This window comes from Cervus canadensis, chromosome 12 (genome assembly GCF_019320065.1).
Source record: "Cervus canadensis isolate Bull #8, Minnesota chromosome 12, ASM1932006v1, whole genome shotgun sequence".
NCBI classification, from domain to species: domain Eukaryota; kingdom Metazoa; phylum Chordata; class Mammalia; order Artiodactyla; family Cervidae; genus Cervus; species Cervus canadensis.
Genome location: NC_057397.1, coordinates 58,058,928 through 58,086,614, shown reverse-complemented (window position 1 = coordinate 58,086,614; position 27,687 = coordinate 58,058,928). Strand labels below are relative to the sequence as shown.

General features: G+C 41.0%; 1 protein-coding gene, 1 long non-coding RNA gene and 1 pseudogene across 2 annotated transcripts in view; 2 read left to right on the top strand and 1 right to left on the bottom strand.

The window, feature by feature from the left end:
• ATP6V1C1 (ATPase H+ transporting V1 subunit C1) overlaps positions 1-2,766 on the top strand; it is a 36,845-nt gene extending 34,079 nt beyond the window's left edge. Inside the window, exons 12-13 of the mRNA XM_043483638.1 lie at positions 323-449; positions 1,853-2,766. Of these exons, the coding sequence (XP_043339573.1) occupies positions 323-449; positions 1,853-1,948 (223 nt within the window). The 3' untranslated portion in view covers positions 1,949-2,766. The remainder of the gene's footprint in view (positions 1-322; positions 450-1,852) is intronic.
• Positions 2,767-16,452: 13,686 nt separating this feature from the next.
• Positions 16,453-16,846, bottom strand: LOC122450950 (annotated as a pseudogene).
• Positions 16,847-20,270: 3,424 nt separating this feature from the next.
• Positions 20,271-27,262, top strand: LOC122451027. Its single transcript, XR_006272291.1, has 2 exons — positions 20,271-20,341; positions 27,195-27,262. It is a non-coding gene; the product is annotated as an uncharacterized LOC122451027 (long non-coding RNA).
• Positions 27,263-27,687: the final 425 nt, after the last annotated feature.

Genomic DNA, 27,687 nt, shown 5'->3' with positions numbered 1-27,687 from the left:
ATTCCCTGCATATACCTAGTGACACTGTACTAAGTTTACACATTATCACTGTCTGCTAAGGATGGTCATAAATTACCTTAAAAATTGAAGAGTAATTAAAAGTAATTCCTAGTAGACAGTTGGCTCTCATTTTAAATATTTCTAATGGACAGTGAGGACCAGAGAAGTTGTGAGTTTCTGAACTTGTAATGGTGGATATTAAAATAAGGCCCCCCTCCCCATTAACAGTGATTAAAGAAGAGTATGAGAATATTTGCTTTAAACAGAAAATCTCTGCATATGTTTGCTTGTGTTACATCCTGTGTTTCTGCTTCCTTATAAGGTATGGCTTGCCAGTGAACTTCCAAGCAATGCTCCTTCAGCCCAATAAGAAAACAATGAAGAAACTAAGAGAAGTATTATATGAATTGTATAAACATCTAGATAGCAGTGCAGCAGCTATTATTGATGTAAGTATTTATTAGTCTGGTAGAATAGGAACTGGATGAATTTCAGAAAAAATTATTGGAAGAAGATGTTATTTAATTGCTTTAAGATTCTCAATTTGTTAGTAAATAATTTACCTTGCTTACCCCATTTTGTAGTAGTTGCTTCTCAGTATTTCTAAAAGCCAGTCATTATCCTGCTGTAGATCTGATGTTCATAGCTGTAGAAATACACACACAAGCAATGATACTAGTTGTTTACAAGAACTACAAATTGCAGAGAGGAAGAAAATAAGTCATTACTGTAACTTTATTTGGTAGAAGTAGCAGAGTCAATAGATGAGCATTTTTGAGGGAATTATCATTTCTCTAAAATGGTGTATATCTTTTTTTAAAACAAAAGTATGAACATTTATGCATACAAAAGCATACAAAAATGTGTGCTTTTTGTTGTTGCTGCTGTTTAAAATTGTAGCAGGCTTCTATATTTTTTGTTTCAAATACCTTGCTGATATTTTTCCTCTAGTTTAGAATGGCAGTATTTCACATGTGCATTAGTTAGAACCCATGGGAGAAAAATCAAGGTTTTTTAATGGAAGAAAATGCAGGAAATGACTCTAAATTTTCATGGAATTGTTGATAATATGTGAACTCTTACTTAAGCATAATTTCATACCAGTAAATTCTTATAACATGCATACATACTAAGTGGTATCAGTAAAAATCACAGTTGGTTTCTTTTTATCCATCATTTTATAAGCCTTGTAGCTCATAAACTCAATACCCCAAGCCTGAGACTAAACAAATAATTTTGTAAGTGTGTGTAGAAAAGGACGGTGGAGTCACGGTTAAACCCACACAGGCTCTGAGGGTGGAGTGCTTGGATTTGGCGTTACTGCTCACTTGCTCTGTTTCCCAGGGCAGGTCAGCCTTTCTGAGATGGTTTCCTTATTTGCAAAATGAAGTTAACAATGTCAGACTCAGATTAAATTAGGAAAAATGTATAAACTTAGCCCAGTTCATTAAGAAGGTACAGGCATACCTCATTTCATTGTGCTTCATTTTATTGAACTTTGCAGCTGCTGCACTTTTTACAAATTGAAGGTTTGTGGCTACTGCGCTGTCAGATGATGGTTCTCATTTTTTAGCAATCAGGTACTTTTCAATTAAGATAGGTACATTGTTTACTAAGACAAAAGGCCATTGCACACTTAGTAGACGATAGTAAGTATAACCATATCATTTATATGCAATGGGAAGCCAGAAAAGCCATGTGACTTGGCTTATGGTGACACTTGCTTAACTGCGGTGGTCTGGATCAGAATCTGCTATCTCCAAGGTATGCCTGTGAATGGTAATATTTTTTCTCTTTTTCTTTCTTCATTTCTCTAAGTGCTTAACTGAATAATCATATGATTTTTCCATAGGCTCCTGTGGATATTCCAGGCTTAAACCTGAGTCAACAGGAATACTACCCCTATGTGTACTATAAGATCGATTGCAACTTGCTGGAATTCAAGTAAAAGGAGCCCTGCAGACAGCCCTGTCCTCGTGTGGGTGTCGGGGTTTGCTGACACGGGCTGCAGTAGGGCCGCACTTCTAACTCTTTTACCCCTTGCTTGCTTCTCACCTCCTCTCCTAGGCGCCTTCTCTAGTAGCAGTCCATTTTGCAACATTTTCTTTTTAAAAGGAAACTGTATGTCTTGTTTCTTTTTATTGATCAGGTCTGTAAATGTGTACTGAAAAAAAAAATCAGAGTTTATTTATGAACTGAATAGTTTATTTAAAAAGAAAGTCTTTCCTCATCCATATTGTGGTATGCATTAATTCCATTTGTTACTATTGTGACAGAAGCCTTGTTTACAAGGAAATGGTGTAAACAGTTATGCCATTTTGTTCACTGTATTTAGTAGACATAATTGTTTAATAGTTACTGAATCGTGATGTAAAGAAATGTGACAATATTCAGGTATGTGCATTCTGAATGTTTCAAATTACAATCTCTGAGCACTGTTGACACCCACAGGAGAGAATAAAATTACCTGTGCAAAGGTGGGTTGTGGTGTGCCTAACTTCCAGAGTACGGTTCAGTGTGAGAGCTTGGTAAACGGTGTCGTAGCCGACTCCCTGTGCCGTTTTCAGGATTGTGCTGTATGTACCAAGAGGTGACCATCGTGGCTGACGTGTGTGATGATTCAAGTGTGCCAAATCTGGGTCAGAGAGCGCCAATTGGAAGATTATTTTTGAACATGTGATGGGGTATTTATATTTGCACACTAGACTTTGGGGTATCTCAATTAGGAAGTAGGGCCAGTTTTGAATAAAGTTTAGTAGAACTCTGCTTTAGTCGTTTATTTTGTCTTAAGTCCTTATTTTATGTGTGTTTTTTAAGATTGTTAATTTTGCCTTCATCTTGACATCAGTGTTATTTTTGATACAGTTTGAAAACAGGCATGGCTAGCCTTACAGATATCTGGGATGAGACGTAGGTTAGTGTCCTGAGTGAGCGTTTGGAAGCAGGTTTTGTGGCTGTGCTCCCTTTATTATGCCCCACAGGCTTGTAAGTGAAAGAGGTTTTTACATTTTAAGGGCATTTCTAAACTATCATAGTCCATCTAGAAAATTGGCCTCCTAAATCTGTTTGGTTTCAAAATTGTATATTGTTAAGTCAGAAGTAATGGTTAACTTCAAACAAATCCAGACTTCCATAAAGTAAAACGTGAGGCCACCCCTCCAGCCCCCTCAATTTCTTCTTTGCAAGGAAGTTTTTACATAGTTTCTCAGGTTTTCTCCTATATCTCTATAACATACATATCCACACACGGTTTATTTTTAAACAAAAATCGGATCATACCACACATACTCTGTCACTCACTTTTTTGCTTACCTAGTGTTCGTTGTTGTTTGGTCACTCAGTCGCGTCCGACTCTTCAGAACCTAAGATTTCTGACCGCCTGGCTCTTTCTCTTCCTCCCATGCCCCCAGTCTCCAGTGGGCACTGAATGACTGAGGCAAGCACATTCCATAATCTCTTTTCAAGATAGACAGTGATGTGGAAAAGGCATGGAGTATGGGTCATCAGATAATGAACTGTGTCACTCTTTGCCCAGAACACTTGGATGATGTGTCCAGGTGTTCCGTGCTAGTTTTTATAGCCTACGTTCTTAAGCCTGGAAGTTTTTTTCCTACTTGCTGGAGTCGCCCTTAAGCACACACTGTGTTCTGGATGGAGCTTTCTGAATGAGCATATATCAAGTAGTACCTTTAAAGTAATACTGTGTATGTAACGGATACTCAGCAGATGTGAACTTTGCTCTCACTGTAAATGGCCCCAAATGTTGGAAATTAACATACACACAAGGTTAAAAGGGCTTCCCAGGTGGCACTAGTGGTAAAGAACCTGCCTGCTAATGCAGGAGATATTGACTTGGGTTCTGTCCCTAGGCCAGGAAGATCTGGAGAATCCCATGGACAGAGGAGCCTGGTGGGCTACGGTCCATAGAGTCGCAAAGAGTTGGACAGAAGTGAAGCAACGTAGCACGCACACACAAGGTTAAAAATTGTATACATAAATGTTATGGAACAGCTTATAATGAAAACCTTGCTGGCCTTTAGGAAAAATGTGGTTATTGTTTCCGGTTAACATTAGTAAAAGATGGTTTGTCCTAGAAAGTCTGTAACTGTATTATGTTCTAGAGGAAATCTTGTCTCTAAATTGAAGTTTATGCATTTCAGTATTGTAAACTTTTTTATGGTCTTTATTTTGCTAGCATAGATAGCTTTATTTTAATATATGAGTGTAATTCTGGCCTTTTTAAAAAAGGGTAATACGACACATCATAGCTATTTTATTTACTGGCAGATTTACCCATAGAATATTCTTAGATCCGAGTCCAGTGACTTGTGAGAGGAAAAAGGAAACAGAATAAAACCATGGTAGTGCTTAGCCCCGTGGGATTGTTTAGCTAGTTTAAAAAAATGAAACTGAGGAGAAACAGGACAACACCCTTCATATCAAGAATGGTCAAAATAACGCAAGAAGAAAAAAGTTTACAACAGAGCAAAAGGCAGGCAGCACACAAGCGACATTTCCTAACGGTTGCTCAGTATTGAACTTGATGATATCCAGTGGTTCTTTACCTGCAGAATTTAATAAAAATGCGAACTCATTGCTAAATTCTCTAGAGCTGTGGTTAACAGTCTGAGGAGTACACCTGAGGAATTACCTACAAACACAGGAGGCTCAGATGCTAGTGTCAGCCAATTGCAATCTGAGGCTGCCTTTTAAAGAAAGATTCATCTTCTGAACCCCTCCACCCAGATGGGGTTGTTGACCTAAAATTTGTGAGCTTCTCGAGGTCTCATTCAGATAGTGATTCTTCTCTGTTTCACACGAACCACACTTAATAGGATCATCATGGATAAGTCAGCTTTTCCTACCCTGTCGGCCAGACCGGCATTCTAGGTCTACATGGATCAGGAGAAACAGAAAGCTCTGCCTTGGCCAAGACTGACCAATGTTGGTGTCCATTGCCCTTGCAAGGCCATCGAGTATCAAGTTGAAATTTGGAAAGATCATCTAAAATGATCAAAGTCCCATTTTTAATCTTTTAATGGAAAATCCATTGTGGGTATGATTTATCACTACTTAAAAAGTGTAAAAGTACAGCCATAATAGAGTTTCTATAAGTAAGAATGGTTTCTATAAGTAAGCAAAAAAAGGATATCAAAATTGAAAAATAAATTGGATACAGCAAAAATTTTTGTTGTTTGACCAAAAGTGGAGTAAACAGTATGCACAACACTGCCTTAAACCTGAAAGTAGTAGTTGTTTTCTGTTTTTAACTAGAGGATAAACAAACTAGAATGTCAAACCTAAAAAGCAGTTCTCATGGGTCTCACTATTTCTTAGGTATGTAGATGACCTTGTTGAATAGTTCTGTGACAAATCATTCTTTTTTTTTTTTCCATTTATTTGACAAATCATTCTTAATTATGTTTTTCACCAACACAACTGGCCAGATTTTATAGTGATTGGTATACATATTTGGGCTGATTCTCAGAATAATTACATGTCAGTTCAGGTTTTAATGTGTTGCTAGAAACAATTTGTTTTTTAAAAGTTGAGACCACACAAGTATTTTGTTTTAGCACAAGAGGGCACTCTGGTGCCGCTGAAAAGCTAACAATCTCTTCCCCTCCTTCACTGCCCCTCAGGTTAGTTGTGAAATACACAGTTAAGCGAAGCCCATTCTGATTTGTTATATTTTGTTACAAGTATTTATTAATGTAAAGGTCTTAGAAAAAGATGACTCATATTCATTTTGTGAGTTAATCCAGCCGTGTGTGTGTGTGTGTGTGTGTGTGTGTGTGTGTAGAACCCAAAGACCTTTCAGGTGACAGAGTTTTCACCAAAAATAAAATGAAAAAAATAGGGATGTCTGTGTGTGCCTGTATAACCACATGTAACAAACAGTTATTGAGCACATACCATACACCAGGCATTGTTTTAGGTACAGGGCATATACCTAAATGATGCCGGGCAGTAAAAAGGCACAGTGCCTGCCTTGGTGGGCCTTACAACAAAGGCATCTGGTGGCAGCCTTGCTTGACAAAGTATAAACTCGGCAACCCCAAATAAGAAAAAGTATTTCACTGATCTGTGAAATCCAAAATCTGAAAACATAGTTAAGGATATCGGTCCAAAAAAGTCAACCTTTCATTTCTGTCAGTGGGTACAGAATATACTAATTTTTTTCTTTTTTTGTTTTTCAGATCTGACCACATGGTTGGTCTGGTTCAGCACTGTCCAGGAGATTTTCCTCTGGTGATGGACATTCTGTGTCTCTGCTACCCAGTGTGGTAGCGTCTATCACACGTGGCCACAGGTCACTCAAAGTGTGGCTGGGGTGGCTGAGGGACTGCCCTTGTAATCTTACTTGAATTTAGTTAACGTGTACAGCTACAGGTGACAAGTGGCTAGCGCACTGTGTCAGGCTGGACACACTCGAGTGATGAGCTGCTCTGCCCTTGATGTTCTAACATGCCGCCTGTCCGTTGGCTCTCTCTGTCTCTTAACTGGCAGAGCCAGCCCAGCCTCTTTTCACTTTGATTGCCAGACTTGATTTCCCAGGAGAGCAAAGGCTCACTTGCTGGGTCATTGTTGATGGGCCTCAGATTGCTACACGAGACAGCTTTCTCTTTGATCACAAAAGACAGCTACGTATACTTCGTGCCTTTCTGTGCATGGGGGTAAACCAGTTGCAATATTGAAAGACCAAAAGCTGTTTCTGATGGGAAATATTGAATCAGCGGATTGAAAACACAGCTGGGTGGCTTTAACGGGAGTGTAATTTCTCCTGTCAGTCAGCGCTCACTCAGCACTCATTGTGTGCAGAGCGGCTGCCATGCCAGGCTCTGGAGGGAGACTTCGAGGGGACGTCCAGTAAATGTTCTTGAGGGACATTATTTGTCTCTGTTGACTCTGAGGGATTTAAGAGGTTCATAAAACAGTGAACAGCTCAGGTCTTCAGCAAGAAGTCTAGCAGTTTACAGGGTGGCCTTGGAAAGAGGCAAAGTTGTGTACAGAAACATCTCCCTTGTGTGCGGGTGGTTTTCATCAGTGATGTGTTGTCACAGATTTTGCCTCCTTGAACCCAGTGGTAGGACAACTGGCCAAGGGAGGAAAGAGTGACATCCAAACCCAACCCTCCACACCCGCTTACCCCAGCCTCTCACACCCACCTCTGCTCCCTGTTCTCTGCTCCTTGCCTCTCACCCTTTGCATCCAGGCACTCCAGCGTTTGGGGGTTCCTCCTCCCCTTCTCCACCCCCGGCCCTCCCTCTTCCAGCATTTTCTCTTGACAGCCTCCTAACCAGCCTTATCCCCAACCTTGCTCACCCTCAGCGCTCCCGAGCCCTGCTGCTAGAGGAATGTCTGCTCACAGATCTGAAGAGCTCACTTACCACAGAACAATGTCCCTTTGTGCAAAATGGATGCTTTCCTTCTTTTTAATTTAGCTTCTCTGTGTGCGTTCTGAAAGCAGAAGATTATTTTATTATTGTTTTATATTTGTTTTCAACTTGACTGGAGTCTCTCTGATGGGGAATTTAGGCCATGGGTGCTGGCAAGGAATGCCCCAGTGGTCTGTGGTCTCTGCTGGCCACTTGGAGCTGGACTTACCTGCCACGTTCAGATCTGTGTGCTCTCTTCTTGTGTGATCTTGGGCAGCCTGACATCCTGGGTTCTGAACCCATTTCTTTACCTGCACAAGAGGGATAATTAAAACAACACTCTAGGATTATTGGGAGAATTAAACCTCCATGGTGTGTACCAACTTCCTAGTAAGACACATGGCACAGAGGAGGGGTTTAACTTGTTAGCTGCTGTTTTTATTGTTAGTATTATTCTTTTTTATGTTACCTGATGTTTGTTTCTTTTTTGTCTCTTCTATATCTCATGTGAATTGAAATCAGTTTTTCTCTAGCTACATATAGTTTGAAGGCAAATTCCCCCATTAAAAACTCACCAGGATCATATGACTGGAAATTCTGTTCCAAGGCATAATCCCCAGAGAATTGGAAACACACATCCTTACAAAACCTGTACATGAAAGTTCATAGCAGCATTATTTAGAGTAGCCAAAAAATGGATACAACACATGTGCCCATCAACTTATGATGGATGAGTGAATAAATTGTGGTAGTCACACAATGGAATATTACTCAGCCATAAAAAGGAATGAAGTTCCAATCCTCAACATGGATGAATCTTGAAAATATGCCAAGTGAAGGAAGCCAGACATAAAAGGTCATGTATTTGTATGATTCCATTTATATGAATGTCAGGAATAGGCAAAGCCAAAGATCCAGAAAGACTGATGGCTGGTAGAGACCAGGAAGAGGGAGGGATTTGGGAGTGACTGCTAATTGTACACAATTCTTTTAGGGGTGATAAAAATAGTCTGAGATTAGATAATGGTGACAGTTGCATAGCTTTATGAATATATCAAAACCCACTGAAGTGGTGGCTCAGACAGTAAAGGATCTGCCTGCAATGTGGGAGACCTGGGTTCAATCCCTGGGTTGGGAAGATCCCCTGGAGAAGGGAATGGCAACCCACTCCAGTATTTTGACCTGGAGAATTCCATGGGTAAAGGAGCCTGGCAGGCTACAGTCCATGAGGTCACAAAGAGTCAGACATGACTGAGGGACTCAGCACAGCACAGCACACTGAACTGAACATTTTAAAAGGGTAAATTTTATGATCTATATATTATTTCTAAGTTTTAAACGCCTGCCAGGTTTTAAAATTTTCAAATTACATACAAATTCCCTCAATTCTTTTCTCATATGTTTATATCAATGTAGCTAAAAAATTAATTTGAATTCCCCTTTATGAAAGGTGTGGAGTTTTACACTTCAAGGTTTTACTCCTTTCGGTACTCTTGCTATTTATTCTAAGGTTTTATGGCCTTTTCTGTCAGTGTCTTTATTTTCCTTTGTTCCACTCATCCTAGCAGTTGGACTTAGCTGCAGCAGGCTGCAGACCCCTCCCCCACTACCGGGTCATCACACATCTGTTTCAGGGAACTCTGGTATTGCCAGTTGTCATGACAACAGTCAGCACTCCTTCCCAGCAGTGTCTGAGAAAGTAAGCTATGTGAGGATTAACTGGCCTGATGGTCTCTCTCTGCTGCTTTACTACATGTCACTGACACTCCTCTACACTCTCTATAGAGAATATAGATACACTCTCCATAGATAATATCTCTAGTTCATTCATCTACCAGGAGATTTCCTGGTGGCTCAGACAGTAAAGAGTCTGCCTACGATGCCGGAGACCTGGGTTTGATCCCTGAGTTGGGAAGATACCTTGGAGAAGGAAATGGCAACCCACTCCAGTATTCTTGCCTGAAAAATCCCATGGACAGAGGAGCCTGGCAGGCTACAGTCCATGGGGTCACAAAGAGTCAGGACACAACTGAGCGACTTCACGTTCTTTCACTGGACAACCCTTCCCTGAAGGTACACATTATGAGTTCCCTGAGGGCAGAATCCATTTCCTCCAGCAAATGTTGACTAGTTGTGAAAACCTGGCTGTGACAAAGCAGTCTGGAGAAGGAGCCTGCCCACCTGGAGCTGACCTGTTGGTGGTGGAGAGGCAAACACACATCAAGTACAGCCTTTCACCTCTGACCTTGTGAGGTGATGAGAGTGACCTGGGCTGAGAAGGGGTGAAGACAGCTGCTTTAAATAGGGTGGTGACTTGCCCTAGAAGATGCTGGGCCTGCACAGAACTAGGGAAAGACCATCCCTGGCTGGAGGAACAGCAGATGCCAAGGTCCCTGCAGGCAAGGCACTCAGAGGGTCTGAATAGCAAAGTCAGCACAGCTTCTAACCAAGAGCTTAACCAGTGGGGTGTGTCAACAGTTTTAAGCCAGGTAGGGTCTTACAGACCACCGCAGAGAACCTAGATTGAGTTCTCATAACAAAGGGAACCCACCGTAGGGTCTAATTGACATGTTTCAAGGGCCCCCAGCAGCGCTCTCACTTATGTGCTTGTCACTGTTTCTTACATCATGTTTGTCACGTTTATGGCCAGTGCTGGGTTCATCCAGTACATGGATTTATTGAGAACTTTCTACACCAGGAAGTATGTTGGACTTTGCACCCCAAAGCTGTCCACCCCATCACTTTTTAAGAGTGCTTTGCGAACAGACTCAATGCTATGCTGCAAATGTCCATGGAGAGCCCAGGCAGAGTTTAGTAATTTGTGAACTTTACTATGAATTTCTGCCCTGATTTCTTCAAACTCCTAGTCATCATGTGTTTATAAAATTACTTGGCAGTTTAGATCCTATTGGATACATAACCAGCTAACTCCGCAGCTCTTTGACAATAGCCAACCTATGACAACAGGGGTCGTGGGGGTGGAGGACACTAGTTTCCTTCTCATTTTCCCAATTTGTCTGTATGTCTCACTTCCACATTCATGATGGGGGCAAGTTGTCTTTTTGCTTCAATCCATTATGGCCTTTTGCTGGGAAACAAGAAGCTATGATCTCTATTCTTTACCTTAATATCGAAATCTATCAGAGCGACTTCTCTGCTGGTCCAGTGGCTAAGACCACTTTCCCAATGCAGGGGGCCCGAGGTTCGATCCCTAGTCGAACAACTAAGATCCCACATGCTGCCACTAAGAGCCAGCACAGCCAAGAAAATAAATTTTTTTTTTTTTACAGTAAATAAGTCTATCGTATAAATGGTTGCCACTCTAACCTCTCTCTTGCCTCTGCCTCTTAAGTCATTTAAGGTATTCATCTGGCCCAGCTATTATCGCATTCCTAACTCTTTCAAGAAGTACTGCAACTTCAGAGAGGTGTGACTGTTAGGAAAAAGAAATAGATTGCTTGAGAATAGCTAGTGTTAGTTCTGGAATGGGGCTGTCTAATTAGGTACTTCAGTTGAAGGGAAGTGTGAGCTTTTCCCAAAGTGTTACAGATTTTAATTGGCTGTTTGCCCTTGCATCAGAATTCCTTTTCTAAAATAAATGATTTGGAAGGCTCTTATCTTCAAACTCAGACACACAGCTTCAGTTCCTCCTCCCTAGAAAAGTTAACTCTCTAGTTTAAGTCTCCCCAAACTCATCAAACCCCACATTGAAATTGTGAGGCCCCAATAACATTTATCAAGACTTCTCCATTTTTCCTCTTTTTTTTTTCTCTTCCTTCTTTGATAACTTTGCCTATCTTTCATGTCTTATTTTGTTTGGTCACAATCTTTTAACATTCTGGTTCTCTTTTGATTGTTTTACCTTGGTAATTCTTCTGCTTATTCTGTTTTCCCTTATTCTCCCTTCATTTCAGAACCCCTTTCCAATGAACCTGCTTTTGCTCCTGTAAGGAACAGTTTGCATGTTGAAAGGCTTGCCTGAAATTTCATGATGCTAAGCAGCCCTTTCAAATCCTTTCTGAAACTGAGGGGGATGAATGGTAAAATCATGCAGGGAGACTCTACTCTAGAATATTATAGTAGAGTATATATAGAGTATATAGTAGAGTATTTGGGGGGATTCTCCAGAGAAACAGAACCAATAGGAAACTCTGTGAGATTTATGATAATGAATTGGCTCACACAGTTATGGAGGCTGGAAAGTCACAGATCTCCAGGGCTGATGTCATAGTTTGAGTGCAAAAGCCAGACACTGCCGTAGAATGAGGAAGAACTGATATCCAAGCTCGAAGGCCATCAGGCGGGAGAACTCTCTCTGACTTGTGGGAGGTCAGCCTTTTGTTTTATTCAGATCTTCAACTGATTGGATGAGGCCCACTCACATTAGGGAGGGCAGTCTGCTTTACTTGGGTCCACCCATTTACATGTTAATCTCATCCAAACACACCCACACAGGAACTCTCAGAGTTGACTATTGTCTGGGTACCCAGTGATCCAGTCAAGACAATACATAAAATTAATCCCCTATAAGCAGCTCTTCCTTTCTCAGTAACCACACAATCTTGGGTTTAGGGTTATTTGTTGTGACGGGCAGGTGTTGGCCAGCGCCTCTGGGTTATTTGTTGTTTGATGTATACAGATGTTGAACCAAAATAAGGACTGGAATGTCAGTCCAGAGTTGGAACATTATTTTTAAGTTTTATGCCATTCTGGTTTCACAAGCTCCTTATGTACCCTTTACCAGATTGTGTACATTCTCTTTTTATTGGTCTCTGTCTCCCATTCCTCACAGGAATTGTTCCACATCTTCCCATTTTCCAAGGTTCCTTGCCAGCTCCTGCCCCTTTGAACTCTGCTTAAGATCTGGCCTCTCCTTTCACAGATGGGAGAAACCGCGACTCAGGTTCATTGCTCTCCCTAAGGCCACACGGCCACTGAACAGTCAAGCTGAAGTTTTAATTTGAAACTAGTGGGCTTCTTAGTCCCAAGAAGGCTCTTGGGGCCTGCTGGGTGGGAGGCATCATGCTAAGTGTTAAATGTCCTTGCTTTTTCAACACCTCTGGACTTCTCCCTGCCTTTGTCCTCCCCATTTCTGGAAAGGTACGTCCTGTTTCAGCCAGTATTTCCCTGCCCCTGCTACCTGCAACACTCGGCTTGATCTTACTGTCAGTCACTTTGTGCTTCTAATTTTTTTTTCTTTCTTGTTTATTTTTCCCCTTTGTCTTATATAAGTGTAATTCTGTCCTCCTAAAAAAACTCTCCCTTAACCCTATGTCCTTCTAAAGCTACTAGTGATCTCTTTTTCTTTTACTCTCCATTCTTTTATTATTATTATTATTATTATTCCAGATAAGCCCTCAGTCTGCCCATCCATGGAAAACTATTCCTGGCAAAGTCCTGGAGAACATCCTGTTTCATCAGATGTAGTGGCTGCTCTGTTTGAGTCCACAGCATTTGTCCCCATTGACCACTTCTTCCAGAAACTCTCATTTCTTCTCTTTTCTTGCACTGTTTTCCTCATTTTCTGCTCAACCCTTCCCTCAATGGTTCTCTCAATTGGTTGTGCATCAGAATCACCTGGAGAGCTTGTTAGGCCACAGGCTGTTGGCCCCAACCCAGAGCTTCTGACTCAGCAGGTCTAGGATGGGGTCTAGGGTTTGGCATCTAATGAATTCCAGGTGATGCTGATGGATTCCAGGTGCTCCAGAAACCACATTTTGATGCTGATTTTGCTGGTTTTTCAGAATGTTCTCTCTTTGTGAGCTCTTCTTAGTGTCATTTTATTTGGGGTGGTTGGATGGCATCACCGATTCAATGGACATGAACTTTGGCAAACTCTGGGAGATGGTGAGGAACAGGGAAGCCTGGTGTGTTGCAATCCATGGGGTCGCAAAGAATTGGACACGACTTGGCAACTGAATAACAAAATACGTCTCATAGATTCTGGATCATCGATTTCTGAAATTCCGTCTCTCATTCCCACTTCTCTCCAGTCTGGCAGGTAGGTGTCCTTTAAGATTATTTCCAGTATTTCTTGGAAGAGGCACTTTTGGCATTTGGGATGTAGCAGTTCTCTGTTGAGTGGGGCTGTCCTCTTCCTTGAAGAACGCTTAGTGGCACCTAGCCACTGGAACAACCACAGCAAACATTTTGTAACTGTGTGAACTTAGGCAACGTAATGGACCTCTCTGAGTCTCAATTTCTCAGGTCTGTGAAAAGAAGTTAAGAACTCCTTCACAAGGTTATTGTGAAGATTAGCAGTGAGGAACACTGAGCTCTCTTCTCTGACACAGATGGGCACTCAGCAAATAATAGCTCTATGGGCCTGATAATCTCTACCTCGTATCCCGGCAGCTGCCCATGTCCTGCTCACACAGCCTTGGTGCTCCAACCCTTGCTCATACTACTACAAAAGTAGCTTCTAAGAGGCGGGGTTTAAAACGCAGAGATCGCTTTCTGCTTGGGCATCTTCATGCATCTCATCACACATACAGTAAACCTCAAGTCCTTAGCCTATGAGTAGCCTACATATCCGAGAATCTCTCCAAGTGAAGTTCAGTTCAGTTCAGTTCAGTTGTGTCCGATTCTTTGCGACCCCATGAACTGCAGTATGCCAGTCCTCCCTGTCCATCACTAACTCCCAGAGTCCACCCAAACCCATGTCCATCGAGTCGGTGATGCCATCCAACCATCTCATCCTCTGCCCTTCTCCTCCTGCCCTCAATCTTTCCCAGCATCAGGGTCTTTTCAAATGAGTCAGCTCTTCACATCAAGTGAGGTTCAGGAGGCTTCTTCTGGATTCTAAAGTACCTCATTCCTTTGTAACTTAATGAGGTAAATAGTCACCATTAATAATAAATGACCTGGCAGAAATTTCTTTTAGCCTAGATTTCCTATTGCAAAATACAGCAAGAAACACTTAGAATCATGAGGGTTTTGGATCTGTCAATAAAGGATCAAGAAGTCATACAGATGGAAGAATTCAGAAGGTGAATTTTCTGAAGTCGTGTCTAGCATAGGCACACAATTTTTTGTGTAACACTACAGTTACATGTATCTATGAATCATTATAAATTGTAATAATCACATAGAATATGAGCTTAATAACAGAAATATCTGAGCTGAACACACATGACATGCATTGAAACAAGGAGACTTAACTGCCCCTCCTCCTGCTTCTTTTCCTGATCCCAGGCGGCTCACTTTACTTGTCCTCTCTGGGAGCTATGTTAGATGTGGCTACATCTACTGTGGTGCAAGACTCGTAACTGGGCCCTGGAAGAGCCTCAGTGTAACTGGGAGAATAAGGTACTGACATAATCTTGTTCCAGTATGCCTGGAGCCAAATCAATTTATATCTGTCATCTCTTTTTTCCACAAAAGAGAACACACAAAATAATCCTTAATCTCACATATCTTTGTTGTTTTTGTAAAACATCACGTTACAACCTCAGTGGCCATCAACGGACAAATGGATAAAGAAGAATATCCCACTGTGTGTATATATACACACACACACACAATGGAGTACTATCCAGCCATAAAAAGAATGAAATCTTACCATTTGTGATAAAGTGGATAGACTTAGAGGGTATTATGCTAACTGAAGTAAGAGAAAGACAAATGCTGTCTTTCACTTACATGAGGAATCTAAAAAACAAAACAGGGATTTCCCTGGTGGTCCAGTGGTCAAGAATCTGCCTTCCAACACAGGGGACATGGGTTAGATCCCCTGCTGGGGAAATAAGATCCCACGGGCCCCAGGGCAGCTGGGCCTATATGCTGCAACTACTGCGCTTGCGCACTCCACAGCCTGCGCACCACAACTGGAGCGAAGCCCGGGTGTGACAATGGAAACCCCATGAGCTGCAACCAAGATCCTGATGCTGCAACCAACGCAGCCAAATAAATGCATATTTTTTAAAATAGTAAGAATGAAAAGGGACCTCCCTCGTGGTACAGTGGACGAGAATCCACCTGCCGGTGCAGGGAACACGGGTTTGACCCCTGATCTGGGAAGATTCCACGTGTCAAAGAGCAACTAAGCCCCTGAGCCTCAACGCCTGAGCCCATGTGCCGCAACTACTGAAGCCCAGGGGTCCTGGAGCCTGTGCTCCTCAGCCAGAGGAGCCACAGCAACGAGACGTCCTCGCATTGCAACGAAGAGCAGCCCCCGCTCACTACAACTAGAGAAAGCCCTGCACACAGCAACCAAAAATAAAACAAATTTTTTAAAAGCAGTAAAAAAAAGAAAAGAAAAACATTAACAAAATAGAAACAGAATCATAGATACAGAAAACAAGTGGTTGCCCTCAAAGGCCTGGGAAATCTTTTTCTGGTCTGAGGGTATAAATATCTGACCCATACTCACGGTTTTCCTATGCTCTGAATTTTCTCAGGGCCTAGGCTTTTGAAACTAAAAACAGACTCTTTTTTCTCTCTCCTTCCATCATGGTATTTTCTAATTTACAAAATAGTCTAGATGTCTAAGTGGGGCAAAATCCAAGAGGATGTATACGTGTATGTTGCAATGGAGGGCAGGGGTGGGTGGGGGGAGGCAGTGATGTTGGTGGAGGGGATGAGGCAGACAGAAGAAAAAAAAACAAGAAAACAGTATCATTTACTATTTTAAGCCTTGCATCCGTTTTAAAACTTCAGCCTTTTTAGAGATGCTTGTGATAAACTTTCATAATATTTCAAGGAGGACATGGGTAAAACTCACAACATTTGAAATTTTTAAGCCTTGACCCATTATGATCTGTCAAAAAGATAGAGCCACTTTCAAATCCAATAAATACTCTTCATTCGCTTCAGCCATTTAAGAAATGTTTTCAGAGCCTACTGTATGGCCGGGCCTAGGTGCTAGAATATAGCAGTGTGCAAAGACGAAAGAAATTCCCGCCCTCAAGGATTTTACTTTCTAGAAGGGGAAAACAGACAACCAAGAAATCAAGTAAAACAGAATGTAGGAAGACGATAAACACAATGGAGAGGAATAAAGCTGAAGATGTGGGGGAAAGGTTGCAGTTTTAAATGGGAATATCAGTGTTCCTTAGTATTTTTGTTTGTTGTTTCACAAACAAAAATGAGGGGGCAGGTTCTGACGGCAGGGAGGAGGCCCCTCCTTGTCAGGGATGAGTGGGTCTCACAGGACCACGAGGACCCAGCACAGAAACATCTTTGAGATGCAGCGGTCCTTGTCGACTGGCTTGGACTTCTTGCCCTTGCCACCGTTGGAAACCTCCGCCCACCTCTCCTTCGCGTTCTCCAGCACCTATTGCAGTGCCTGTCGGAGGCCTTCACAGGGTCCAGGAGCTTCTTGTTGTTTCAGCATTGATGGGCACTTGGGTGTTGTTCTTGACCAACTGTGTGAGCATGGAGAGTGGCCTCGAGTTAACCTTCTCCTCCTCCCGCTTCTGCAGCTTCTCTGGGATCATCTCACTCCTGGGTTTCTTGAGAAGGCCCATGGGTGGTGGTGGTGGTGGCCACGCTCTCAGGTCACTTCTGTCTCCTCTGAGTTTCCTTGGCCTCTTCACTGCCTATTTCAGACTTTGATTTCTAAAGGGGAGGAGGCTGGGTGGCTCCCAGGCTCCATCCTTTCCTCAGAGAAGAGCGGAGTGGGGACAAAGAGGTGTCTGCCATGGGGGCCTGGCTGGTCTCCATGCACCAGAGTCCCCAGGGTGCAGAAGGGCAGTGAGAGGGGGCTCAGCTCTTTGGGAGGTGGTGACAAGGCTGGAGGCTTCTATCTGGGGAAGAGACTCGAGAATACTCTGAAAGTATCAAGAAATCTCAACTTATCCCGCTCTTGGAGAGCATCTCCTGTTATTATGGAGAGGGCTGGTTTCCTCGGGTTCTTCGCCATATGAGACCTGTTATGTGTTAGTCCCTTGGTCATGTCCGACTCTTTGCGACCCCATGGACTGTAGCCCACCAGGCTCCTCTGTACATGGGATGTTCCAGGCAAGAATATTGGAGCGGGTAGCCATTCCCTTCTCCAGGGCATCCTCCCAACCCAGGAATGGAACCTGGGTCTCCTGCATTGCAGGCTGATTCTTTACCATCTGAGCCACAAGGGAAGCCCTCTGTTGTCTTGGGTTAACCAATTGTCCTGAGTCTTCTCAGGACTCCTAGAAGGCTCCTAGGAGTTTTGACAATTGGATGGAAAAAAAACAAAACAAAATCAGATAGTTAGGGCTCCCCTGACAGTAGGGGGCTCCAGTTATCCATATGACAAAAATAAAACAAATGTTTTCATTGTAGAAGATTTGTTTTCATAGCGTTATTGGATATAGAGTTTAAGATACATGCATAAATATCTTTTACAAAGGATATCTTAAAGGGCTGTCATTGTAAGAGGTGCTTAGAAAATGTAAGATGAGAATTGTCACTCACAGATATGTAGCATGAGATAATTATTGAAAATTTACTGTATCATTATCAACATTTATGGAAGGCCTAATAAGTGTCTGCACTAAGTGGTTTTCATTCATTATCTCATTTAATCCTCATAACAATGCTGGGATAATCATGTGTGTGTTAGTTGCTTGGTCGTGTCCAACTCTTTGTGACCCCATGAACTGTAACCCTCCAGGCTCCTCTGTCCATGGGGTTCTCCAGGCAAGAATACTGGAGTGCGGGAGAACAAGATGGTGGAGGAGTAAGTGGACATGGAGTACATCTCTCTCCACAGATACATCAGGAATACACCATCAGACACAGAAGTGCATGCAGAACACCAGCTGAGAGGGACAGGAGTACCTGATCAGCAGAAAAGAACATATACAACCACACAAATCTCAGTAGGATGAAGGAACTAGGGGGAAAAACAGGAGTGTTAGTAGGACTGGACCTGCACTCCGCGGGTGGGGGAACTGAAGCAGGGGTCCGATCCCCACAGCAGGGCTATTGTCTGAGTCAGAGGAGAAACATTTAAGGTTGAAAGTGAAACAGCTGACCTGTGGCAGCCTAAACAGAATGAGAATCAGACAGTCCTTGCCACAGTCATATACACACCCCAGAGAGGGACACAGATCCCCTGAAAGGTGGAGCGGCTGGGAGCTGGAGTTTAGGGATTGTGGAGCAATCCCAGGGCCAGGGCTGCTGTTGACTGCGGAGAGATGGATCGAGGGGCTGTGAGGGAGGAGATTGTGGTGGGAAATGCCTGTGGAGGAAAGCCAGGCAGCCTCAGAAGCGATACTGCTGAGTCACGTGTAGGGGGTGGAGCCATCATCATAGCCTCTCTCTCCCCACAAGCCTGCATCAGCAGCTAAACAATAGAAAGGCTGGCTCATCAAACACCTGATGTACTGAACCACAGAGTAGCACCCCACCCAGGGTGCCCCTTTAAGTGCCTGATGAGCCGACCTACAGAGTAGGACCCCAACCAGGGGACCCCTCTGTGTGCCTGATGAGCCAAACAACAGAAAAGGACCGCAGGCAAGGGAGCCCTCTAAGTGCCTAAACCAGCGGAGATAAAGACTGGCCAAAGAGGCCTTCTGATCACCAGCTACAAGAGGCTCAAAAAACTCTGATAGGGCCATAACTCCTGCAGCAGAGGCAGTCTGTGTCCCTGCACAATTGGCGCCGCCAGGGTCCCCGCGAGCCAAGCAGCTGCACCACCTTCACGCTCAATTCTCACTGGGGCAGAGCTGCCACAGGCAAGAAAAGTCTTGTGTCTATGCACGCAGGGTTGCTTCCGTCGCGTCCGACTCTCTGCAACCCTGTAGACTGTAGCCTGCCAGGCTCCTCTGTCAGGGAGGTTCTCCAGGCAAGAATACTGGAGGTTATTGGCTAATACTGGTTGCTGTACCCTTCTAGAGCACCATATTTCCTGCTGCGCTAGCCACCAACCCCCCTGAGGACCTGGTGCTGCCAGAACCCCTGCGACCCAAGCAGCTGCACCACCTCCACGCCTGGCCCTCTCAGGGGCAAACCCAAGTCCTCCAGGGCAGCCTCTGAAGCAAACCCTAGTGGACGACCCACCTACAGAGATGGAAATAAAATCACAATTGAAACCCAGGGGTGGTGTGGCTAAGGAAGAAGACACAAAACCTTCCCACCAGCTATACAAGCTGCAGATTAAATCCATACAATCAACTTGGCAGACTCTGTGTCTATGGAATATATAAAAGGATATTAAGAGCTCCCACAGGAGAAAATGCACTAGTTCTGATAGCTGTGGACATTGGAGGCAAGAACACACAGGAGTAGGACCAGACTAGAATCTGAGCGGCCCCCACAGCAGGGCCAGAGAGCAGCACAGTGTTGGAGGGCATCCTAGGGAGGTGAGGTGGACTGTGACTCCCAGCGAGCGAAAGGACTCGGACAGCAGTGACTCAAGAAAACCGATTAATAGATTCAATGCAATCCCTATCAAGCTACCAATGGTATTTTTCACAGAACTAGAACAAATAATTTCACAATTTGTATGGAAATACAAAAAACCTCGAATAGCCAAAGTAATCTTGAGAAAGAAGAATGGAACTGGAGGAATCAACCTGCCTGACTTCAGACTCTACTACAAAGCCACAGTCTTCAAGACAGTATGGTACTGGCACAAAGACAGAAATATAGACCAATGAAACAGAATAGAAGCCAGAGATAAACCACGAACCTATGGACACCTATCTTGACAAAGGAGGCAAGGATATACAAGGAAAAAAAGACAACCTCTTTAACAAGTGTGCTGGGAAAATGGTCAACCACTTGTAAAAAGAAGAAACTAGAACACTTTCTAACACCATACAACAAAAAATAAACTCAAAATGATTAAAGATCTAAAATGTCAGACCAGAACTATAAAACTCCTAGAGGAGAACATAGGCAAAACGCTCTCTGACATAAATCACAGCAAGATCCTCTATGACCCACCTCCAAGAATATTGGAAATAAAAGCAAAACTAAACAAATGGGACCTAATGAAACTTAAAAGCTTTTGCACAACAAGGAAAACTATAAGCAAGGTGAAAAGACAGCCCTCAAATTGGGAGAAAATAATAGCAAATGAAGAAACCGACAAAGGATTAATCTCAAAAATATACAAGCAACTCCTGCAGCTCAATTCCAGAAAAATAAATGACCCAATCAAAAAATGGGCCAAAGAACTAAACAGACATTTCTCCAAAGAAGACATACAGATGGCTAACAACACATGAAAAGATGCTCAACATCACTCATTATCAGAGAAATGCAAATCAAAAACCACAATGAGGTACCATTACACGCCAGTCAGGATGGCTGCTATCCAAAAGTCTACAAGCAATAAATGCTGGAGAGGGTGTGGAGAAAAGGGAACCCTCTTACACTGTTGGTGGGAATGCAAACTAGTACCGCCACTATGGAAAACAGTGTGGAGATTCCTTAAAAAACTGGAAATAGAACTGCCATATGATCCAGCAATCCCACTTCTGGGCATACACACTGAGGAAACCAGATCTGAAAGAGACACATGCACCCCAATGTTCATCGCAGCACTGTTTATAATAGCCAGGACATGGAAGCAACCTAGATGCCCATCAGCAGATGAATGGATAAGGAAGCTGTGGTACATATACACCATGGAATATTACTCAGCCGTTAAAATGAATTCATTTGAATCAGTCCTAATGAGATGGATAAAACTGGAGTTATACAGAGTGAAGTAAGCCAGAAAGATAAAGAACATTACAGCATACTAACACATTTATATGGAATTTAGAAAGATGGTAATGATAACCCTATATGCAAAACAGAAAAAGAGACACAAATGTACAGAACGGACTTTTGGACTCTGTGGGAGAAGGCGAGGGTGGGATGTTTTGAGAGAACAGCATGTATATTATCTATAGTGAAACAGATCACCAGCCCAGGTGGGATGCATGAGACAAGTGCTCGGGCCTGGTGCACTGGGAAGACCCAGAGGAATCGGGTAGAGAGGGAGGTGGGAGGGGGGATCGGGATGGGGAATACATGTAAATCCATGGCTGATTCATATCAATGTATGACAAACCCACTGCAGTGTTGTGAAGTGATTAGCCTCCAACTGGTAGGAATAAATGAAAAAAAAAGAAAAGAAAACCGATTATTATCTTCTGTTTTGACTTATTCTGTAGATTCTTTTGGATTTTTTTTTTTCTTTTTTCTTTCCCCCCTCTGTTGTAGTTGTTGATTTTATTGGCACTGTGAAGTCTAATTAAGTTTTTGAGCCTTTTCTTTCTCAGTCACATTTTTTGTTGTTATTATAAACCTCTGCCTCTCTATTGGACTTTTGCAGTTCTGTGAAATTTTCTTTTTTTTCTTTTCTTTTTTAATTTTTTTAAAAAATCTATTGTTATTTTTTCTACATTTATTCCTTTGTTTGCTTTTCCTACTGTTCTTTTCCTCTTGAAGTTAATTTTTTAATGTATATAAATCTTCTTTATCTACCTCTGTTTAACTTTACATATCTATTCTTTCTTTCTTTTCTTTCCTGTCCTCTCAACATATTTGTTCATTTTATTTTCATTGCTTTATTCCCCAATTGACACCCTGCTTCAGTTTTGTTTTCCAGTTTGTGCTTTAGTGAGTTTTGTTCTTAACTGGTAGATATAATTTTTGGTTTCCTTTGTTCCCTGGGTCAATCTATTCTACTTTATTTTTGTTGGACTGTTTTGATTCTGCTTATGGGTGTATATGTATATGTGTATATCCAGTCACACTTTTTATGGTTATTATAAACCTCTGCCTCTACATTGGGCTTTTGCAATTCTGTGGAGTTTTCCTTTTTGTTTTTTTTTCTTTTTCCTTTCTTCTTCCTTTTATTCTTTTCTAGTTTTTATCATTTAAATTTTTTAAATCTATTATATTTTTTACACATTTATTCCTTTGTTTGCCTTTCCTACTATTCTTTTCTCCTTGCAGTTAATCTTTAATGTATATAAATCATCATCATCCACCTCTATTTAACTTTGCATATGTATTCTTTTTTTCCTTTCCTCTCAACATATTTGTTAGGTTTGTTTTCATTGCTTTATTCCCCACTTGGCACCCTGCTTTAGTTTTGTTTTCCAGTTTGTGCTTTAGTTAGTTTTGTTCTTAACTGGTAAATATAATTTTTGATTTCCTTTGTTCACTGGGTCAAACTACTGTATTTTATTTTTGTTGGACTGTTTGACTTTGCTTATGGATGTATATGTGAATATTCCATTATTTTAATTATCATTTTCCTGATTTTGTAACTGCCATTTGTCTGGGGTTCCTCTTTGGTTTCTCGTTTTGGGGTATTTGTTTTAATCTCACTTAATGCCATAGCAAACCACTTGTGGAATCTTCGTTCCTGACCAGAGATCAAGCCCTGAGCCTTTGAAGTGGGAGCACTGACTCCAAGACCCTAGACTACTTCCTTCTCCTGGGGATCCTCCTGACTCAGGGACTGAACCCAGGTCTTCCGCATTGCAGACTGATGCTTTATGCTCTAAGCCACCAGGGAAGCCTGAGCTAACCCTTAGGGACTACCAAATAGTGAGAACTCACACAAAGGAAATCACTTGAAACAAGACCTGGCATCACCCAACCACCAGTATCACCTGTGCAAGATGCCTCATCTAAACAACAAACAAAACAAAAATACAAACCCAATCATCAGCAGATGGGATTACCACCTCACTCAGCCTTGCCCATCAGAGGAAAAACAAACAAACAAACAAAATAACAAAAAAACTCAGCACAAATCTCATCCTATACTAAGCTTACACAAACAACTGTACCAAACTTAGGACAGAAACCAAAAGGAAGAAAGAATTCAACCTTGAAGCCTGGGAAAAGGAGACCTCAAACACAATAAATTTTTTTAAAAAGTAATGAAAAGGCAGAGAAATAATACACAAATGAAGGAACAAACTAGGAACACTGAAGTCCAAATAAATGAAGAGGAATTAGCCAAACTACCTGAAAAAGAATTCAGAATAATGATAGTAAAGATGATCCAAAACCTTGAAAACAGAATGGAGAAAATGCAAGAATCAATTAACAAAGACCTAGAAGAATTAAAGAATTAACATACAGAGACAAACAACACAATTACTGAAATTAAAAATATTCTAGAAGGAATCAATAGCAGAATATCTGGAGCAGAAGAACGAATCAGTGAGCTGGAAGATAAAATGGTGGAAATAACTTCTGAAGAGCAGAATAAAGTAAAAAGAATGAAAAGAACTGAGGATAGTCTTAGAGACCTCTGGGACAATATCAAACACACCAACATTTGAATTATAAGGGTCCCAGAAGAAGAAGAGAAAATGAAAGGGTATGAAAAAATTTTTGAAGAGATTATAGTTGAAAATTTCCCCAACGTGGAAAAGGAAATATTCGATCAAGTCCAAGAGGCACAAAGAGTCCCATACAGGATAAACCCAAGGAGAAACACACCAAGACACATACTAATCAAACTAACAAAGACTAAACACAAAGAAAGAATATTAAAAGCAGCAAGGGAGAAGCAACAAGAAACAAACAAGGGAAACCCCATACGCTTAACATCTTATCTTTCAGCAGAAAATCTGCAGGCCAGAAGGGAATGGCAGGATATATTTAAAGTACTGAAAGAGAAAAATCTACAACCAAGATTACTGTACCCAGCAGGGATCCCATTCAAAATTGATGGAGAAATAAAAAGCTTTTCAGACAAGCAAAAGTTAAGAGAATTCAGTACCACCAAACCAGTTTTACAACAAATATTGAAGGGATTTATATAGTCAAGAAATAGAAGATAAAAGATCTACAAAATCAACCCCAACCAATTAAGAAAATGGCAAAAAGAACATATATATCAATAATTACTTTAAATGTAAATGGATTAAATGCTCCAACCAAAAGACGCAGACTGGCTGAATGGATACATAAATAAGACCCATATATATGCTGTCTACAAAACCCACTTCAGATCTAAAGACACATATAGACTGAAAGTGAGAGGATGGAAAAATATATTCCATGCAAATGGGAATGAAAATAAAGCTGGAGTAGCAATCCTCATATCAGACAAAATAGACCTTAAAATAAAGAAGATTACAAGAGATAAAGAAGGATACTACATAATGATCAAGGGATCAATCCAAGAGGAAGACATAACAATTGTAAATATCTATGCACCCAACATAGGAGCACCTCAATACATAAGACAAATACTTACAGACATAAAAGGAGAAACTGACAGTAACACAATAATAGTAGGAGACGTTAACACCCCATTCACACCAATGGACAGATCATCAAAACAGAAAATTAATAAGGAAACACAAGTCTTAAATGATACATTAGATGAGATGGATCTCACTGATATCTTCAAGACATTCCATCCAAATGCAGAAGAATACACCATCTTCTCAAGTGCACATGGAACATTCTCCAGGATAGATCACATCTTGGGTCACAAATCAAACCTCAGTAAATTTAAGAAAATTGAAATCATATCAAGCATCTTCTCTGACCACAGTGCTATGAGACTAGATATCAGTTACAAGAAAAAAACTGTAAGAAACACAAACACATGGAGATTAAACAACACGTTTCTAAATAACCAACAGGTTACTGAAGAAATCAAAAGGGAAATAAAAAAACTTCTAGAAACAAATGACAATGAAAATACAACTCAAAGCCTATGGTATGCAGCAAAAGCAGTTCTAAGAGGGAAGTTTATAGCAATACAATCCTACCTCAAGAAACAAGAAAAACATCAAATAGACAACCTAATTTTATACCTAAAACAACTGGAAAAAGAAGAACGACCAAAAAAAAATTAATAGAAGGAAAGAAATCATTAAGATCTGACCAGAAATAAATGGAAAAGAGATGAAGGAAACAATAGTAAAGATTAATAAAACTAAAAGCTGGTTCTTTGAGAAGATAAACAAAATTGACAAACTTTTAGCCAGACTCATCAAGAAAAATAGACAGAAAAATCAAAACAACAAAATTAGAAATTAAAAAGGAGAGATTACAACAGACAATGCAGAAATACAAAGGATTATAAGAGACTATTATGAACAACTATATGGCAATGAAATGGATAACCTGGAAGAAATGGACAGATTCTTAGAAAAGTTCAATCTTCCAAGAGTGAACCAGGAAGAAATAGAAATTATGAACAACCCAGTTACAAGCATTGAAATAGAAGCTGTGATCAAAAATCTCCCCCAAAAACAAAAACCTAGGACCAGGTGGCTTCACAGGAGAATTCTATCAAACATTTAGAGAAGAGCTAATGCCTATCCTTCTAAAACTCTTTCAAAAAATTGCAGAGGAAGGAATACTTCCAGACTCATTCTATGAGGCCACCATCACCCTGATACCAAAACCAGACAAAAATGACACATAAAAAGAAAACTACAAGCCAATATCACTGATGAACATAGATACAAAAATCCTGAACAAAATTTAAGCAAACAGAATTCAGCAACACATCAAAAAGTTCATATGCCATGATCAAGTTGGGTTTATTCCAGGAATGCAAGGATTCTTCAATATACACAAATCAATCAATGTGATATATCATATTAACAAATTGAAAGATAAAAACTATATAATAATCTCAATAGATGCAGAAAAAGCCTTTGACAAAATTCAGCACCATTTATGATGATAACTCTTCAAAAAATGGGCATCGAAGGAACCCACCTCAACCCAGTAAAGGCCATATATGATAAACCTATGGCAAACATTATTCTCAATGATGAAAGCATTCCCCCTAAGATCAAGAACAACACAAATGTGTCCACTTTCACCACTATTATTCAACATAGTTCTGAAAATCCTAGCTACAGTAATCAGAGAAGAAAAAGAAATAAAAGGAATCCAAATAAGAAAAGAAGTAAAGCTCTCATTGTTTGCAGATGGGATGATACTGTTCACAGAAAACCCTAAAGAGAGTATCAGAAAATTACTAAAGCTAATCAATGAATTTATCAAGGTTGCAGGATCCAAAATCAATACACAGAAATCACGTCCATTTCTATATACTAACAATGAAAAATCAGAGAAATTAAGAAATCAATCCCATTCACCATTGCAACAAAAAGAATAAAATATCTAGGAATAAGCTTACCTAAGGAGACAAAAGAACTGTACACAGAAAATTATAAGACACTGATGAAAGAAATCAAAGACAATATAAACAGATGGAGAGATATTCCATGTTCCTGGGCAGGAAGAATCAATATTGTGAAAATGACTATACTACAAAACACAATCTACAGATTCAATGTGATCCCTATCAAATTACCAATAGCATTTTTCACAGAACTAGAACAAAAAATTTCATAATTCATATGCAAACACAAAAGACTCTGAATAGCCAAAGCAGTCTTGAGAAAGAATACTGGAGCTGGAGGAATCAAGCTTCTTGACTTCAGGTTATACTACAAAGCTATCAAGACAGTAGGGTACTGGCACAAAAACAGAAATATAGACCAATGGAACAAGATATAAAGCCCAGAAATAAACCCATGCACCTATGGGTACCTTATTTTTGACAAAGGAGGCAAGAGTATACAATGGGGCAAAGACAGCTTCTTCAATAAATGGTGCTGGGAAAACTAGACAGCTACATGTAAAAGAATGGAATTAGAACACTTCCTAACACCATACACAAAGATAAACTCAAAATGGATTAAAGACCTAAATGTAAGACCAGAAACTATAAAACTCTTAGAGGAAAACAGGCAGAACACTCGATGACATAAATCAAAGCAAGATCCTCTGTGACCCACCTCCTAGAGTAACAGAAATAAAAACAAGTGGGACCTGATTAAACTTAAAAGCTTTTAACTTAAAAACTTTTGCACAGCAAATATCATAAGCAAGGTGGAAAATCAACCCTCAGAATGGGAGAAAATAATAGCAAATGAAACAACTGACAAAGGATTAATTTCCAAAATATATAAGCAGCTCATATAGCTCAATACCAGAGAAACCAACAACCCAATCAAAAAGTGGGGGAAAGACCTAAACAGACATTTCTCCAAAGAAGACATACACATGGCTAACATACACATGAAATGATGCTCAGCATTGCTCATTATTCAGTTCAGTTCAGTTCAGTCGCTCAGTCGTGTCCGACTCTTTGCAACCCCATGAATCGAAGCACACCAGGCCTCCATGTCCATCACCAACTCCCGGAGTTTACTCAAACTCATGCCCATTGAGTCAGTGATGCCATCCAGCCATCTCATCCTCTGTAGCCCCCTTCTCCTCCTGCTCCCAATCCCTCCCAGCATCAGGGTCTTTTCCAGTGAGTCAACTCTTCACATGAGGTGGCCAAAGTATTGGAGTTTCAGCTTCAGCATCAGTCCTTCCA